The sequence below is a fragment of the Scophthalmus maximus genome, chromosome 6 (genome assembly GCF_022379125.1).
Source record: "Scophthalmus maximus strain ysfricsl-2021 chromosome 6, ASM2237912v1, whole genome shotgun sequence".
In the NCBI taxonomy this organism is placed as follows: domain Eukaryota; kingdom Metazoa; phylum Chordata; class Actinopteri; order Pleuronectiformes; family Scophthalmidae; genus Scophthalmus; species Scophthalmus maximus.
Window position 1 is genome coordinate 25,484,756 of NC_061520.1, and position 14,835 is coordinate 25,499,590.

The following is a 14,835-nucleotide window of genomic DNA, read 5'->3' on the forward strand; positions in this document are numbered from 1 at the left end:
TCACAGGAAAATGTGCCATCACACTGTAAAAATGAGGGTGGCACCAGGAGGCCCACACATTTTTAGGCAGGTGGTGGCAAAAAACAAGCTAAAGGTAACCGTATATTCACATATGTATCTATGTTCCTGCAGGTTCTCATTTCATCATTTCTTATACCCTTTGAATTCTGTCCGCTCTGTGGCTAAATCAGATTTGGACCTTTAATCTTTTTGTGACTTCCCACAAATCAATATTTTCTTTAGAGAAAAGAGTAAAATTCTTTCACGTGAAGATTTTTATTTTATAACATACCTTTATTTTAGGGAAACAAGAAGGAATGAAAATGCGCAGTTTGCTTCAATAGATATTATTTTTATTTTGTCTGTAGGTATTTACGTAATTACTGGAAGAAGAAAAAAAGGTTACAAACTAAAGGTGCAAATCCTGCCTCTCTTCAGCATCAGGCCACAAGTTTTCATCAACATCATATGTCCTGTTTGTTCGGTGGAAAATTTGCACTACAGATGCAACTGTAGATCTTTGCAGGTGCGGGTTGCACCCTCAACCCTGCCTCTCTCAATGAGAGACCATGATTCACAACATGGCCAATAAGTGTAGCCCTTATTTCATCAGGAATTACAGCACATATATATATATATATTTACTGGTACTGTATTGTGTTCACTAACAAGTCTAAAACAAGACACCTTAGCCTTTCAGCGGAAATAACAATGGGCAGGGTTTGAAATGCACCAGGCTGTGTGGTTTACAGTTTTGACAGCAGCGTGTTGGCAGTAGAACAAAGTGCTGCAAATCCACATTGTTGTGCAGGTTGTGGTTGAAGCCATGGGATGAGTGTGTAGACTTTTGAAAACTGTGTTCAAGCAATGATGAACGAACCAGAGTTTGGTCCTCATGAACTGCTGCTGTGGATACCGTGGTTAGAGTTTTGCAAAGGTGGCTCCAGTTGTGCCAACTGTCGCTTAGCAATCGGGAAAAAAAACTGTATAAAGATGTGATGCACAAGAAGATGTGAAGTCACGCCAGGTTGTGCAGCCAAAGCAGGAAAGGGAGATGAGAGAGAGAGCTCCTGTGTGATGAGCTCAGTCTGACTGAAATGTTTCTTTATAACCACGAGAAACATTGAACAGCGTGTCCATCACTGTTCTAATAAAAGACATCAGAGGCTTTTGTTCTGATCAAATCATCTTTTTGGAAATTGTATGTGTGTGTTTGTGTGTGTGTCCGTGTGTGTGCATGTGAATGTGTTGTAACATGCAAATATATATTTTTTTTTTAAGGAACCGTGATATTGTGGCTTTGTAGAAATCTAATGATATGCTAATATTGGTTGAATTCGATTTCAGTTTGTACTGCTGAACGTCATTGCACCAGCGTGATGTGGGCATGACAGACAGGTGGGGATGAGACAAATCATTGCATTACATTATGATACAAATCACTCCACTGAATACATCTGCAATATCTCTCATATTATGTCCATGGTGTTGACTTGTCCCTCTGGCGTCTGCAGACGTGTCTGCGTGGCTCCTCGCTGGGGAAAGTGGGCGGGCGTGTTTTTTGGTTTCATATTCACTCCAGTTGTTGGTAAGACGCACGTTGTTGAGGGTGAGAGAGAGTCGCACGCCGGCTGCGGCTTCATTCTTCGTGTTTGAGTTCGATTTTCGAATGAAAAACGGAGCGCAAAAACCCAGAGGACGATGTCTGGAAATATAACGCACGGACACTGCGGAAGAATTAACCTGAACTTTACGCACAACTTTCTGCCGCCCGTCTTCGTCACCGTGTTCGTCGTCGGGACCCTCTCCAACATCTGGGGCCTGAGGAGTGTGCGCAACAACTGGAGCAACATCGGCAGCATCAACATCTTCATGCTGAACCTCGGGGTGGCGGACCTGCTGTATCTGTCCACCCTGCCCTTCCTTGTGCACTATTACGCGCACAACAGCCAGTGGCGGTTCGGGCCGACTTTCTGCAAAGTGACGCGCTCCTGCTTCAACGTCAACCTGTACGGCAGCATCGGCTTCCTCACCTGCGTCAGCGTGTACAGGTACCTGGGCATCGTGCACCCAATGAGAGTGATGGGCAAGATCACCAGCCGACACTCCCTGGCCGTCAGCGCCCTGGTCTGGCTCTTGGTCTTTATCCAGATCCTGCCCGATGTGTTCTTTGACAAGAACGATCCCATGGCACCGCGGGCGTGTTTCGACACCACCTCGAACGACCTGATCCGGCGCTACCTGCCCTACAGCATCGCCTGGACCGTCACTGGATTTGTCATACCACTGCTCATCATTTTGGTCTGTTACGGACACATTGTTGTCGTTCTCAGCAGGAAGACCAACGTCAACCCGATGCTGAAGCAGCGCTGTCTGAAGCTGGTCGTGGTCCTGGTGATCCTGTTCTCCGTCTGCTTCATCCCCTACCACGTATTTCGAAATGTCAACCTGAAAACCAGGATCTTGAAGCAGAGCGGGGTTTGCCACGCGACGTTCCGCGACATTTACATCGCACACCAGGTCGGCAGATGCCTGGCGTGTCTGAACAGCGCAATTAACCCGCTGATTTACATCGTCGGGAACGACGATTTCCTCCGCAAGCTCCATCTCTTCACCAAGCGAGCCCGACAGTCTCTGCCTGGCCTGAAAAGCGCGGCCTTTTACCGCCAACCGATGGAAACGTGTCTGGATCCGCCTTCAGGGACCCGCGTCAGCTCCGACCCGGCGGACGGATGAGGCGCACGGATGGTTCACCCGAGGTTTCCGTTTCCATGCGCCACGGTGCTGCCAGAGCGCACGGCGGTGAGGAAACAGAACGGGACCTACCGTCAGTTCATAATTTAGTAAAAACAAATATTATACATGTTTTCACTCGCTTGGGGGTGTGTGAGTTGCCATGTCGTCACTGTTGGTTGATTCATGACGTGAACTCGTCCATGGAGTTACACGAAAGGAAAACATTGCACATGAAAGAAGTGGGCCGTGGACTTTGAGCAACCGAGTGAATTAGATGACTCATAGTAGAAATGAAATTTCAGAAAACAGTATTCCCGGTTTGTGCGTGTGTGTGTGTGACGCATTTCCAAAGAAACGTGACGGAGGTCAAGCAGCCTGACCTCCGCCTGCACTGCAGCTTTTCCTCAGTGTGGGTGCTCCCAGTGCACACGACGCCTGTAGGTCAATCACACGGGGCCACGCGGCCTTCAAAACAAGCCACCACTCAACCGCGCGCGTTCACTTCACTGTATGCGCGCGCGCGTCATGTGGGTGCGCTCTCACACTGGTAACGTCACAAGCGTATATTGTCATCCAGCAGCGTCACAAGTCACCGGCTAACCGACCATGTGTGCAGGAGCAGAGGAGCACCTTACTGCCTCAGAATCTTTTTGTGGACATTACTACAAAAGACTCATAACCTACTGTTGCTCTTGAGCTCCTCTCATTCACTGCATGGATTGCTTGCATCAAGTATTAAGTGTACTGTACCACTGTGTTGCTGCATGTGTGTGTGTGTGTGTGTGTGTGTGCTTCAGACGAATGGCATTACCTTTGTGCTTAAGCCTTGTTGATGATTTGTCAAATATTGCACTAGCTTTGCTCGGTTACAGGTGAAGCATTGGATGCATTTGGAAATGGTTTTGTGTTTCCATGGTATATGTCACTCAGACTCGATCCTGAAAGGTTTTTGAACAGATGCTCTCATTTTTTTAAGTCCTGTATTACAAATTTGACTTAATTTGACCAATAAAAGTACAGATCATCATGAAAATGTGCTCACGTGAAACTAATGATTGTTGTTACATATGCTATTATTTAGTCATTGCTACTCAGTAACTAAGATGGAACAATTTTTCATCCGCTATTTTGGCTATACTTAGTGTTACGGGGGTGGGACACCTTAGTTTATATTTATCTGTACTGTTCTATTGACAGCACTCTGTCAACACAGCACACAGATTCAAGTGTTCTTTTAAAAGTACAGTTTATTAAAAACAATGGATAAGACATATGAAGAGTCCACGCCCTTGAAGATCACAGTTCACCTCATAAAACGTCAGGGTCCAGAGTCCGGGAGGAGCCTCTCCTCTGTATGTTCAGGAGCCAGGTGGTGTCCAGGGACTTGATAATAAATGAATAAGAAATTACGTTAAGCATACAGAAGTCCCAGTCCTTGGAAATAATGTCTCATTGGTGCATAAACATAAACATCATAGACGGTCAGGACACATCCAGAGTCATCAAACTTAAACTGCCACGGGTCAATTGATTAGTAAATCAATTCAAACAGACAAACTTTATAATATACGAGTCACGTGATCACTGCAAAACAAAATGAATAAGGCAAAGAAAATGTTTTGGTCCCTGCACATGGCAGATTTTACTTGCTGTGTAATCATAATAAAACATTTTATTTATATAGCGCTTTTCATAATACTCAAAGACACTTTACATAAAAAACGACGAACTAAAAAAATTAATAAAAAACGCATAGTAATAATCCTACAATAAGATCACACATTAAAAGCAGTTTTGAAGAGGTGAGTTTCGATTGAGGATTTGAACAGTGACAGGTTGGTGCAGTCACGGATGTGTTTGGGGGGAGAGAGTTAAAGAGGGTGGGGGGCAGCGATGGAGAAGGCTCTGTCGCCCCAGGTTCGGTGCTTGGTCCTGATAGCGGAGAGAGCAGGTTGGCCACAGATGAGCGAAGGAGTGTGGTGGTGGAGCAGGTCGGTGAGGTAGGAAGGGGCCTGGTTGTGGAGGGCTTTGTAAGTGGGCAGAAGGACTTTGAAGTGTAATCGTTATGCACTGTAAAATCTACTAAGTTGGCTTTACTTACAAAAATTGTGCAAACTCGTTGCCTCAGAAAATGGGTTAGTAAAGTAAAGTAAACTTAAGATGGTCAGTAACAAAAGCGTGTTCACTCTGAGTGTGCAACACTTGTTTATTCTGAGAATACAACACTTAGATTAACTTGTTTATTCTGAGTGTGCAACACTATTCTTGTTGTGATTTTCCTGCTCTGGCCCAGGACCTCGTTGTGGGAGATGGTTGTGCAAACCACTAGGCAAAAGCTGCGGCGTCGCAGGTGTAGACGAGTGATGGTTTACAAACTGCACACGCTGCGCCATTTGTTTTGTTTCTCGATTTACAGAACCAGGGCTGAGCCGAAAACCCGGGTATTTTTTCTGCGCACACACAGAACCGACAGCTAGCGGGCCGTGAGGAAATGTTCGCGGATTTTGAACAAAAATGTGTTTTGCTTTAGAATCGCTTACCGCCCCTTTAAGCTGTAATGATGTGTAACGATAGGCTACTTTAGCATGAGAGTAAATGTACTTAGATAGTTACTCTGAAAAAGGCACTTGGTTTTTATAAGTGAACCCTACTCGAGCATACCAAGTAAAGAAGCCTTTTCATCCCCAAATTACAGGCAACTTGTTTAAAACAAGTGTTTACAACAGGTTGATAAAAACTGAATGAGGTACACTTGTTATTTCTTATTAAACCCAACGTTAGCATTTACAGTGTGGGACAGGGAGCCAGTGGAGTTTCTGGAGGATAGGGGTCCTGTGGTCATGGGAGGGGGTTGGGTGAGCAGACCGGCAGCAGAGTTTTGGATGCACTGAAGTTTATTGAGGACTTTCGATGATAAGCCGTAGAGAAGGCTGTTGCAGTAGACGATTATGGATGTGATGAAGGTATGAATCAGGGTTTCAGCAGCACAGAAGGAGAGTGATGGGCTTAGACGAGCTATGTTTTTGAGGTGGAAAAAGGCCTTTTTTCTAGTGATTTGACATGTTGGTCGAAGGAGAGGTTGCCGTCGGAAATAACTCCAAGGTTGCGGATGTGAGGGGCGGGAGACAGAGTGGAGTTGTCGATGGTGAGGCAGAAGTTAGGAGCGGTTTTGGTGAGAGATTTGGGGCGAATGATGATCATGTCTGATTTGTCTTAGTTGAGTTGGAGAAAATTGACTTGCATCCAGGATTTAGTTTCGGTGAGGCAGTAGTGTATATTCAACCCTTAGATGTATTGCAGAGGATAAGCTCAATTACTTTAGGGAATGTGCAGAATTAAGCCGTGATCAGTGCCTGTGTGCTGTCTTTGAACACATCTGTTCGAGAAATCTGCTATGATTTCTCGATATCAGCCACTTCTATCTGTCAGTTGTACATGCTGTGCAGGGTCTTGTCCTGGTTCCTCCTCCTCCTAATTGGATTTCTGCTCTCATTTAGCCGGTCATCATTTGGGACCATCTCACGGATGTGCTCCTGGATTTTTCTTGTTTCTTGCTGAACAGTGGCTCTGATGCTCACTAGTCCTCGGCCTCCATCCCTCCGCCAAAATTACAGCCTCATGGTGCGGGACTTGGGGTGAAAGCCCCATGCATCTTTATGTCAATGGCCGGCTGTGGCTCAGGAGGTAGAGTCGGTGGCCCACTAGCCCGAAGGTCGGCGATTCGATCCCAGCATCCCCCAGTCCGCATGCCGATGTGTCCTTGGGCAAGACACTTAATCCCTGAATTGCCTCTGTTGGCTCATCCGACAGCGTATGAATGTAAGAAAAGCGCAGTAAATAGCAGTGTTGTATGTACAGAACATCTCCTTGGTATATGGTTAATTGTACAATTGGTTTTGAGTTGGCCTCTGGAGTCATATTCCACACTTCCACTGAATTCTTGATGAAGGCTCTTAGTTGTTGTTGCATAGCCCCAAGCTTACCAGTATCCTCGAGTCGTTTCTCTTGAAGTCAAGAAATGCCTAAGGGCCCAAACTGGACTTGCCATGCCGGACCAGGAATCAAACCCTGACCTCCTGATATGTGTACACATACATGCGTGTGTGTGTGTGTGTGTAGTGAGATGACTAAAACCTTTGCACAATACTGTTGTGCACACAACACACATTCATAAATGTGCACACACACACACACACACACACACACACACACACACACAAATATATATCTCTACCCTTCAGTCTTAAACAGAATCATTGACAAATAAATTCTCTCTCAATTGCTCATACACTATTCCTAGACCCATTAACTAAACATCCCAAACCAAGACGCCATCTACCAAAATACAGACACATTTCCCAAAACTCTAAACACAAATCCCTCATGTATCATTGGCTACACCATGTGCTCATTCAGAAAGCACTGCATTCAATATTATTTACTCAAGTCACCACAACTTGAACACAATTCGCAGACAATTTCTCAGGTGGAAACACTGGAGTCAAACCTGTTCACACACCAATCAGAATCTCAAGAAATAAAAGGGCCATGGGGCAGTTTACTAGTTTTGGAACAATGGATCCACCTGAAGGAAGAGGAGGAGGAGGAGGAGGAGGAGGAGGAAGGAGATGAATTGTTTCAGATGAAATTCATGCAACCCTTGTTGACCATGTCCTTGTCCATGGGATGTGGATGAGGGAGGCTGGGTAAAGAGTGCAGCCGAATCTTACCAGCTTTACTATAATACGAACCTTCAGAGAGGATAATAGATACATAATAGTCATTTACATACTGCACTCTACCATAAGTTTGGATTCCTGTACTCTGCGCTGTTACAGCACAACACCTGTGCTGTAACAGCGCAGAGTACAGTAAGTTGTAGTGACTGTTTGCTAATAGTTTGTAAATTGCATGGTTTCCCATCAGTTCTTCAATTTTTGCATAACTGAGAAACGAGCACGTGATTGAGGCTGAAGACATTTATTTTCAGACGCGTAGGGGAAGAGATATGATCAGTGTTTGTGTGTGTTTATGTGTGTGTGTGTGTGTGTGTGTGGATTTTATGCTTTTGTGTGATGTCTGAAGGCAAAGTTTGGTTTTGAGTGGAGAGTTTGGTTTTGATGTAACATTATGATTTTGAGTGGAGAGTTTAGTTTTGACATGGCAGTTTGAAGTTTGTCAAAATGAGTGTGCAGTTATGCACTTGTGTTTCTAGTTTTGGGAAATGGAGCTTTACTTCAAGAAATGTGTCTTAGCGATCGAGAAAAACTGTACTACCTGGCACAATTTTAGAGCCTGCCTTTTTTAATGCTGAACATTATGTTCTAATATTGATGCTTAAATGAATGAAATATGAAACCATAGGTATAACAACTGAGCATCAGGGAAATATCTCTCATGAATATATTATCTGATAGTTATGAAATCTAACCATATGAATGTATGTTTGTTGCTACTGTCTGTATCTGTTGTCATGAACAATCATTGTATCTCTGTAATGTTCTGGTTACAGTTAGAAAAATATGTGATACAAGTTCAGATACACGTCATACACAGGGATTCAGGGAAGGGTGCAGCAGCTACAAACACCCAGGCCTACCTCAGTAACTTCTTTGTAACAGTATTTAGCCAGTGTCAGTTTGTTGACCATTTGTCATAAGGAATTGGAAAAATCATCCTGCCAATGAAAACTCCACATATCCTGGGAGGTCCTGTGGCCCATTGTGCAGTTTTGATATTGTGGTATCATTACTTGAAAAGAGAGGGATCTCTGGAACGGCAATATTAATGAAGCAAATGCTTCCTGTCCACATTTCCAACGAAGAGGCACAATTAGGCAGGAAGTCAAGGCCCGGGGAATGGAGCCGGTTGATATCTTTGCCCTGTGAGAATTTCACTGAATGACTTATTAGATCTGGATCCATGGGCGTTGCCCAACAGCCAACAAGCGAGTTCCATGCTTGTTAGGCATTATGACTCAGGCTCTGGCTTGAGTCTGTCTTCTACATTAGACCAGGACTGTTCTCAACAGGAACAGATGAGATGTACTCTCTGTGCCTCTTCTCGAGAACCACAGAATTGATTGTACACAGAAGCCATGTGGCCTCTGGTTGGGGAAAGTAAGAATTTCTGAACTAATTTTTGATTTTGCACAATTGAGATATATGCAAACCTTCCTCACCAATTTACTGTGCAATCCTTTCTATTCTGCAGGGTGTGGTGAGGTAAGAATACAGGAACAAGTATCAAGTGTCGCTCATCCTTCATAGTTGCAAAATAATTTTTCGAAGGTCGGCGACAGTTTTCAACAGTGCCAACTTCCTCTTTCTGATTCAGAAACGTTGACTATTCTAGTCTTGTTCAACAGCCTCATAGCCAAAGGGTGACATAACGCACCTCAACCATCTGTGGTGTCTGAGCAGAACACCAACACTAATGTGTGATGTGACTCTACAGATAAATATTAACATCTTGCTTTTTTTCCCCCCATTCAACTCATTCTCTGATTCTGTAAACACAGTCTGGTAACAAAAACACAAAGTAGCTTGATGAATGTGCGTGAGCACTTAGAAACAACGCCATGACCAGATACTGACTGAGTCCAAAAAATCCAACATACTTCTGTTTTCACTTTAGTCACTGCACTGCATACATCTGCTGCAACTTTTCTTTTTCTCTGCTGCCTTTCAGAACCTTTAATTCTCCCAAATGCAGACTTTGTATTACTTTATATATTCATACACTGGCACAAGAGCCAATCTCCTATCACAGCTCTCCGTTTCAGTTTACATCTGCACATCCTTACATCACAGGAGATCTGGTGACTGTAAAAGCTGACGATGTCTTTTGATAATCTAGCGCCTGTTACTGGATAAAAGTAGCTCTAAAATGTTACCTACATTTATTTCAAGTTTAATTGCCTGACACCACTGCCAAGCCATAAAGGATCTCTTTAGGCATTTCCCTTAACTAAGAGGGCCAATATCCCATGAGCCCTGTGTCATTAGCATACTTAAAAAAGCTAAAGTCTATACATTTTTATTTCATTCGCATACATTCAAAAAACAACAAAGATGAAGAAATTGTAACTTGATACACCTGTATTTGGTGCAATCATCTTTAACAGCCCACCTTTTACACACTATTTGTGATCTATTGGGCAGAAACACTCTAATCCACAAAATTATCATATTATAGTAGATTATAGATATTAGTGTTCATTAAGTCAATTTGTCTTAATTTGCTCCATTTCTGTAGGCCCTTTTTTATGAATTACAAGTGACATGATGAGTCCTGTCCTTCATCAGACATAAAAGACAACAACACAGCATTCATTAAAAAGACAGTGTGTCCGGTTTCACAATAATCTACTCAGACTTTGAACAAACAAATAAGCACATTTTACGTCAATGTCAAAATTCACTGTTACTGAGAGCTGGGTTTCAAGTCTTGCGGTTATTCTATGATTTTAAATATAACGTACATGTAACAATTAACAATCATCAAAATTCGAGGTAGAAAAAAACTCCTAATTTATAATTCGATACTAGTTAATGAATATGAGAAATGATGAAAGTTAATGAGAAAGCTGATTAATGATAATCAGCTTTTGATTCAATTGACGGCTGCAGGCATCACCAAGGCAACATGAGCAAACAAACCAGCAACTGTCACTATCTTCCTATTCTTACACGTTAACTTTGACTGGTGAAAAAAATAACTCAACTAAAAAAGAAAAAAATTAAATTGATTTCCTTCATACCAGAATCAACATAACTCACATTCATTTGCTTGAGGTCTTTAATTGAGCTTATTCACAGCTGTTACTGTTCACCTGAATAACAAGTAGCATTTGTGAGACACAATCAAATCATTAGCCTTTCCTTGTTGAGTTGTCTGACAACAGAATCTCAAAATTATTGTACCAAAAACTAAATTGTGAGTTGGTCTATTGTATGATTAAGCAATGGCTCACGACAGGCCGTGGTATACGCTCATTATACCACAGTGAAGGGGCGTTGAGCGGCCGACTCCCTTAACTGTGGTATAATGAGCGTATATCACGGACGGAAGTGAGCTATTGCTTACATAAACTGTTACAAGTTTGGCGAAATGAAAGTTATAGACTCACACTACAATTTTATTTCTTTATTTCATCAAAAAAGCTTTTTTTTTTAGCAAATACAAAAAAGTAGTCCCTCCTGGCTGCCTGCTCAGCGCACAGCGGTTGCTATGCAACACACTGTAGCGTTGCTCAGAAAGAAGGCTACATTACGTTAGCTGGGTTCGCCGGTAATTTTGTCGTGGGCCGTGCTCTCGTAAGTTTCCTCAACTTCACTCCGTCGCTACTCCATAGCGCTACTCATGTCTACTTACGTCGTTACTTACTCAGTTGCGGAGTGATACAGACCTGTGAAAACGGATTCAACGTCAAAGCCGTGGTATACGGTCAATATTCCACGGCTATGAACCAATCAGATCGCTTGATTTGAGCTACCCATTTTAAATCAAAGCATAGATGATCTCAGGGAGCAGCGGGGTACCGATGGGTGCGACCTAGCAGCCCAACCTGACGGTCTGTTTCACTGCCGATCAGATGTTGGCTGTTGTTGTTTACCATACAAAATAAGGATAAAGAACAGGAGATGTTTTTTCTGTTATTTAGGCATTGCTTTACAAAAATGTGTGTGGACACAAGTAAACAGGATTTTGTTATCCTTTTGGACTCTTTGCAATTTTTTTTGCTCATAATGTTTCTGCTCTACTTCCTATTTGTAGCTGCTGCTGCTGCCTGCCTTCGTCCCGTTTGGATTGCTGGCTGGATATGGCATCTCCTCTACCTTCTGTGGCGGATCTGATGTTGCCGGTGATTTTGGTGGGTGTGACTGGGTCGTGTTGACAAAGGCTGGTGTTTGTCATGCAGACGTTGAAGTGGGTGTCAGATGGTATGGCTGGTGACTTGAGCAGAGATAGAAGTAAGTGTAGCTGTGAACTAGCAGTCAAAATTTGTCTATTTGCAGTTTAGACTTTTACCAGTTGATAAAAGCAACAACTCCTCAAGACCCAATGCAAGTCCCTGTACTCTCACTGCTCCCATGTGCAGTTGAAGCAGAATTGCTCTCACATATTCTTCTCCACCATCAACAATTGCTGTGCAATCTACACCGATCAGCCATAACGTTATGATCACCTGCCTGATATTGTGTAGGTCCCCCTCTTGCAGCTAAAACAGCTCTAACCCGTGGAGGCATGGACAACACAAGACCTCTGAGTCCTGTAAGTTGCGAGGTATGGCCTTCATGGATTGGACTTGTTTGTCCAGCAAATTCCCCACAGATGCTGGATTGGATTGAGATCTGGGGACTTTGGAGGCCAAGTCAACACCTTGAACTTATTGTTGTGTTCCGTCAAACCATTCCTGAACCATGTTTGCCGTGTTGCAGGGCGCATTACCAGCATTAAAAGGGCACTGCCGTTTGGGGATAATGTTTCCATCAAGGGGTGTATTTGGTCTGGAACAATTTCAGGAAGGTGGTACATGTCAACCTGCTTCCAACACATCAACTTTGAAGACTAAATATTCACTTGCTGCTTAATATATCTCACCAACTGACAGATGACAGATAATTCATTTTATTCCCTTCACCTGTCAGTGGTCATAATGTTGTGGCTGATTGGTGTAAGTATGACAAGAGAATGGTAAGTTTCAGTTTAATACACTCATTTACATACTACTGCTGCCTTATTTACCATGGGTTGAAAGGAGTCATTTTACTCCGTCACAAACTGGTCTGCATCACCTTTAATGCTGCTCTCAGATGCACTGGTCCATCTGGTAATTATGCTACCTTCATCTAGACTTTCCACAGTGGTAGAAATACCTGGCCAACTCCTCTGCCTCTCTGTAAACCTGCCTGTCCACATGAATATTTACCACTGTGTTTTTTAACTCTGCCTAGGATATTTTACATTCTCTCGCTCCTCCTGGCTCAAGCGGCTCACTACATATTACGGCACCTCTTTGGACCTGGACCTGCTGTTAAAAATCGCACCCTGGATTTTTTGATTTTGCTTTGGACATTAGAAACTGTGAATTCTCACTCTGAATGTCTACACATTCGATATCCCTGTTTCCAATGTAGCATGAAACCTTTGAAAACCATCTCATGTCTCCGCGCCTGTATTAATATACTGTATTTATATAGAGCTTATTGATCACCCAAAGTGCTTTACAGAACAAGTCACATCCACCCATTCAAACATACATTCATACAACGCTATCATATCTATCATTGATACACCGCTTGCCCAAGGACTCTTCGGCACACAGACTGGAGGACCCAGGGATCAAACCATCGACATTCTAGTTAGTGGAAGTCCCACTCTACTTCCTGAGCCCCAGCCTCCCCTAATACGCACAGAAATAATATAGTATGGCTGACTTTCCTCCACTGCTGACTACTGGATTAGGCTTAACAAAGCCATTGACACCGCTGTTGAGGGACTCAAGAGGCAAGGCAAGACTGATGACAACCCCTCTAGAGAAGTGACAGTCATGTTCATCATTCACTGTCCTGATCCTGAACTCTCTCTAGTCTTCAACTGCAAGCCAATTGAGGAGTGGACTGCCACTGATGTTCAAGTGTTGGTGGATGAACACCACCGCAAAAAGCGTCTCCAGGAACGACATTCTATTCGCCCAGGCTGCAGATGTTCTACACAGCCATGTTCAAATGACAGTGAGCCCCCCTGCTCCTGCTCCACAGCCGCCTGCAACTGGTAGGCCACTGACAAGTGAGGGTCAGTCTCTTGAACATGTTAGACCTCTTCTGCAACGCTTACTGCATCGAGAGTCCTTTCAAGATTCCAGGGAATGTTGGTCGCCATGAACGTCTCTGCTTCTGCTGCCATGCTCCTGGGCACTTCAGGTGACACTGCCTGACTGCCAAATCTCTTCAGCTACATGTTAATCTACGTTTATCCGTAGCCAGCAGGTTAAACTAGGATTCAATGAAAGAGCTACACTTGATGTCTCTCAGACTGACATATTAAATCATGAATTGGATGATTTATCTGCTCAGAAGCTCCTGTCTGATTTGATAACGCATGTAATTTAGAGTAAGGATGTAAAAAATAAAAGGAAAGGAAAACAAATCATCAAAATGTGTGTGAATCAAAAACGTTCCATGGTTGTTTCTGTCTCTGCTGATATTTTTCCCTCATCTAATAATTTGTTAGTGGTTTCGATTTCTGTCTCTAAGATCCCTTTGAGCCATGTGTTTGGGGCTGCTAGTTTTCCGGTTTCATGGTGAACTCTGTTGTTTGTCTCCGGTTTGTGTTCTGTGTGCGCTCCTCGACTGGGTGCGGCTTACCTACTTCCTCTTCCTGCCACTTCACCTGCTGCTCATCATGATGATTGCAGCTACTGCTCCTTCTTAAATATTTGGTCCTTCTCTTCAGTCTTCAGTCAGCTGGTTCGTTCCATAGCCACATGTGGTAAATGCAATGGCCAATCCATCAGAGTTTGTGCACCAGTTAGTCTCGGTTTCCGACCTTAACCTTGCTCTCCTCTGCCTGCAGATCACTGCCAGCCCGCCTGCCACGTCCAGACTTATCCCTGCTCCAACAGTCCCCGATTTGGTCTCTCATCACCCGGATCCCTCTGGCCTGTGTTCCCCATTGACTTCTTCTAGTGGTTTTCCTGGTGGATTCCCTCGGCTACCCCTGCTCACTCGGAGAAACTTGCCTGTACCTTACCATTCGGCCTTTGACTCATTAAAACTCATTGTACTCCGCTCAATCTCCTGGTGTTTGTTGTCTGCACTGTGGGTTCATTTCTGCAGCATAAGCGATGTGTACTCTTCATTTTCAAAAGTGTCAATAAAAGGTCAACTTGTCTTTTTTGTCATACACTTAATACACCCTCCAAGTTATTTTATTTGCAATAAAGTAATTTAAATGTATATCTCTTTGTAAGTGACACAGAATGAGATTCTTCCTCACTCTTGAATTGAATTGAAATACCTTATTTCAAACATTAAAAATAGAAATAATAAACACTTTTTTTTCCGCCCGAAAAGGAGTGGGAGAAGCAACATG

General features: G+C 43.5%; 1 protein-coding gene across 8 annotated transcripts; it reads left to right on the forward strand.

Moving 5' to 3' along the window:
* The first annotated feature begins 1,442 nt into the window (after nt 1–1,442).
* Nucleotides 1,443–14,633, forward strand: LOC118309623 (P2Y purinoceptor 1-like). Of its 8 annotated transcripts, none has more exons than XM_047332808.1 (4): nt 1,443–2,802; nt 11,515–11,711; nt 12,696–13,515; nt 14,317–14,633. In XM_047332808.1, exon 1 carries the CDS (start codon nt 1,702–1,704, stop codon nt 2,734–2,736), a length of 1,035 nt encoding a protein of 344 aa, XP_047188764.1. In that variant the 5' UTR covers nt 1,443–1,701; the 3' UTR covers nt 2,737–2,802; nt 11,515–11,711; nt 12,696–13,515; nt 14,317–14,633. The 8 variants fall into 8 exon arrangements, with proteins under 8 accessions (XP_047188764.1, XP_035487864.1, XP_047188763.1 ...); XM_035631971.2 differs by having other exon boundaries at nt 11,515–11,611; XM_047332807.1 differs by having other exon boundaries at nt 11,515–13,536.
* Nucleotides 14,634–14,835: the final 202 nt, after the last annotated feature.

Coding starts and splice junctions, on each gene's coding strand:
- LOC118309623 (XM_047332807.1), top strand. CDS start 1,702: ATGTCTGGAAATATAACGCACGGACACTGCGGAAGAATTAACCTGAAC.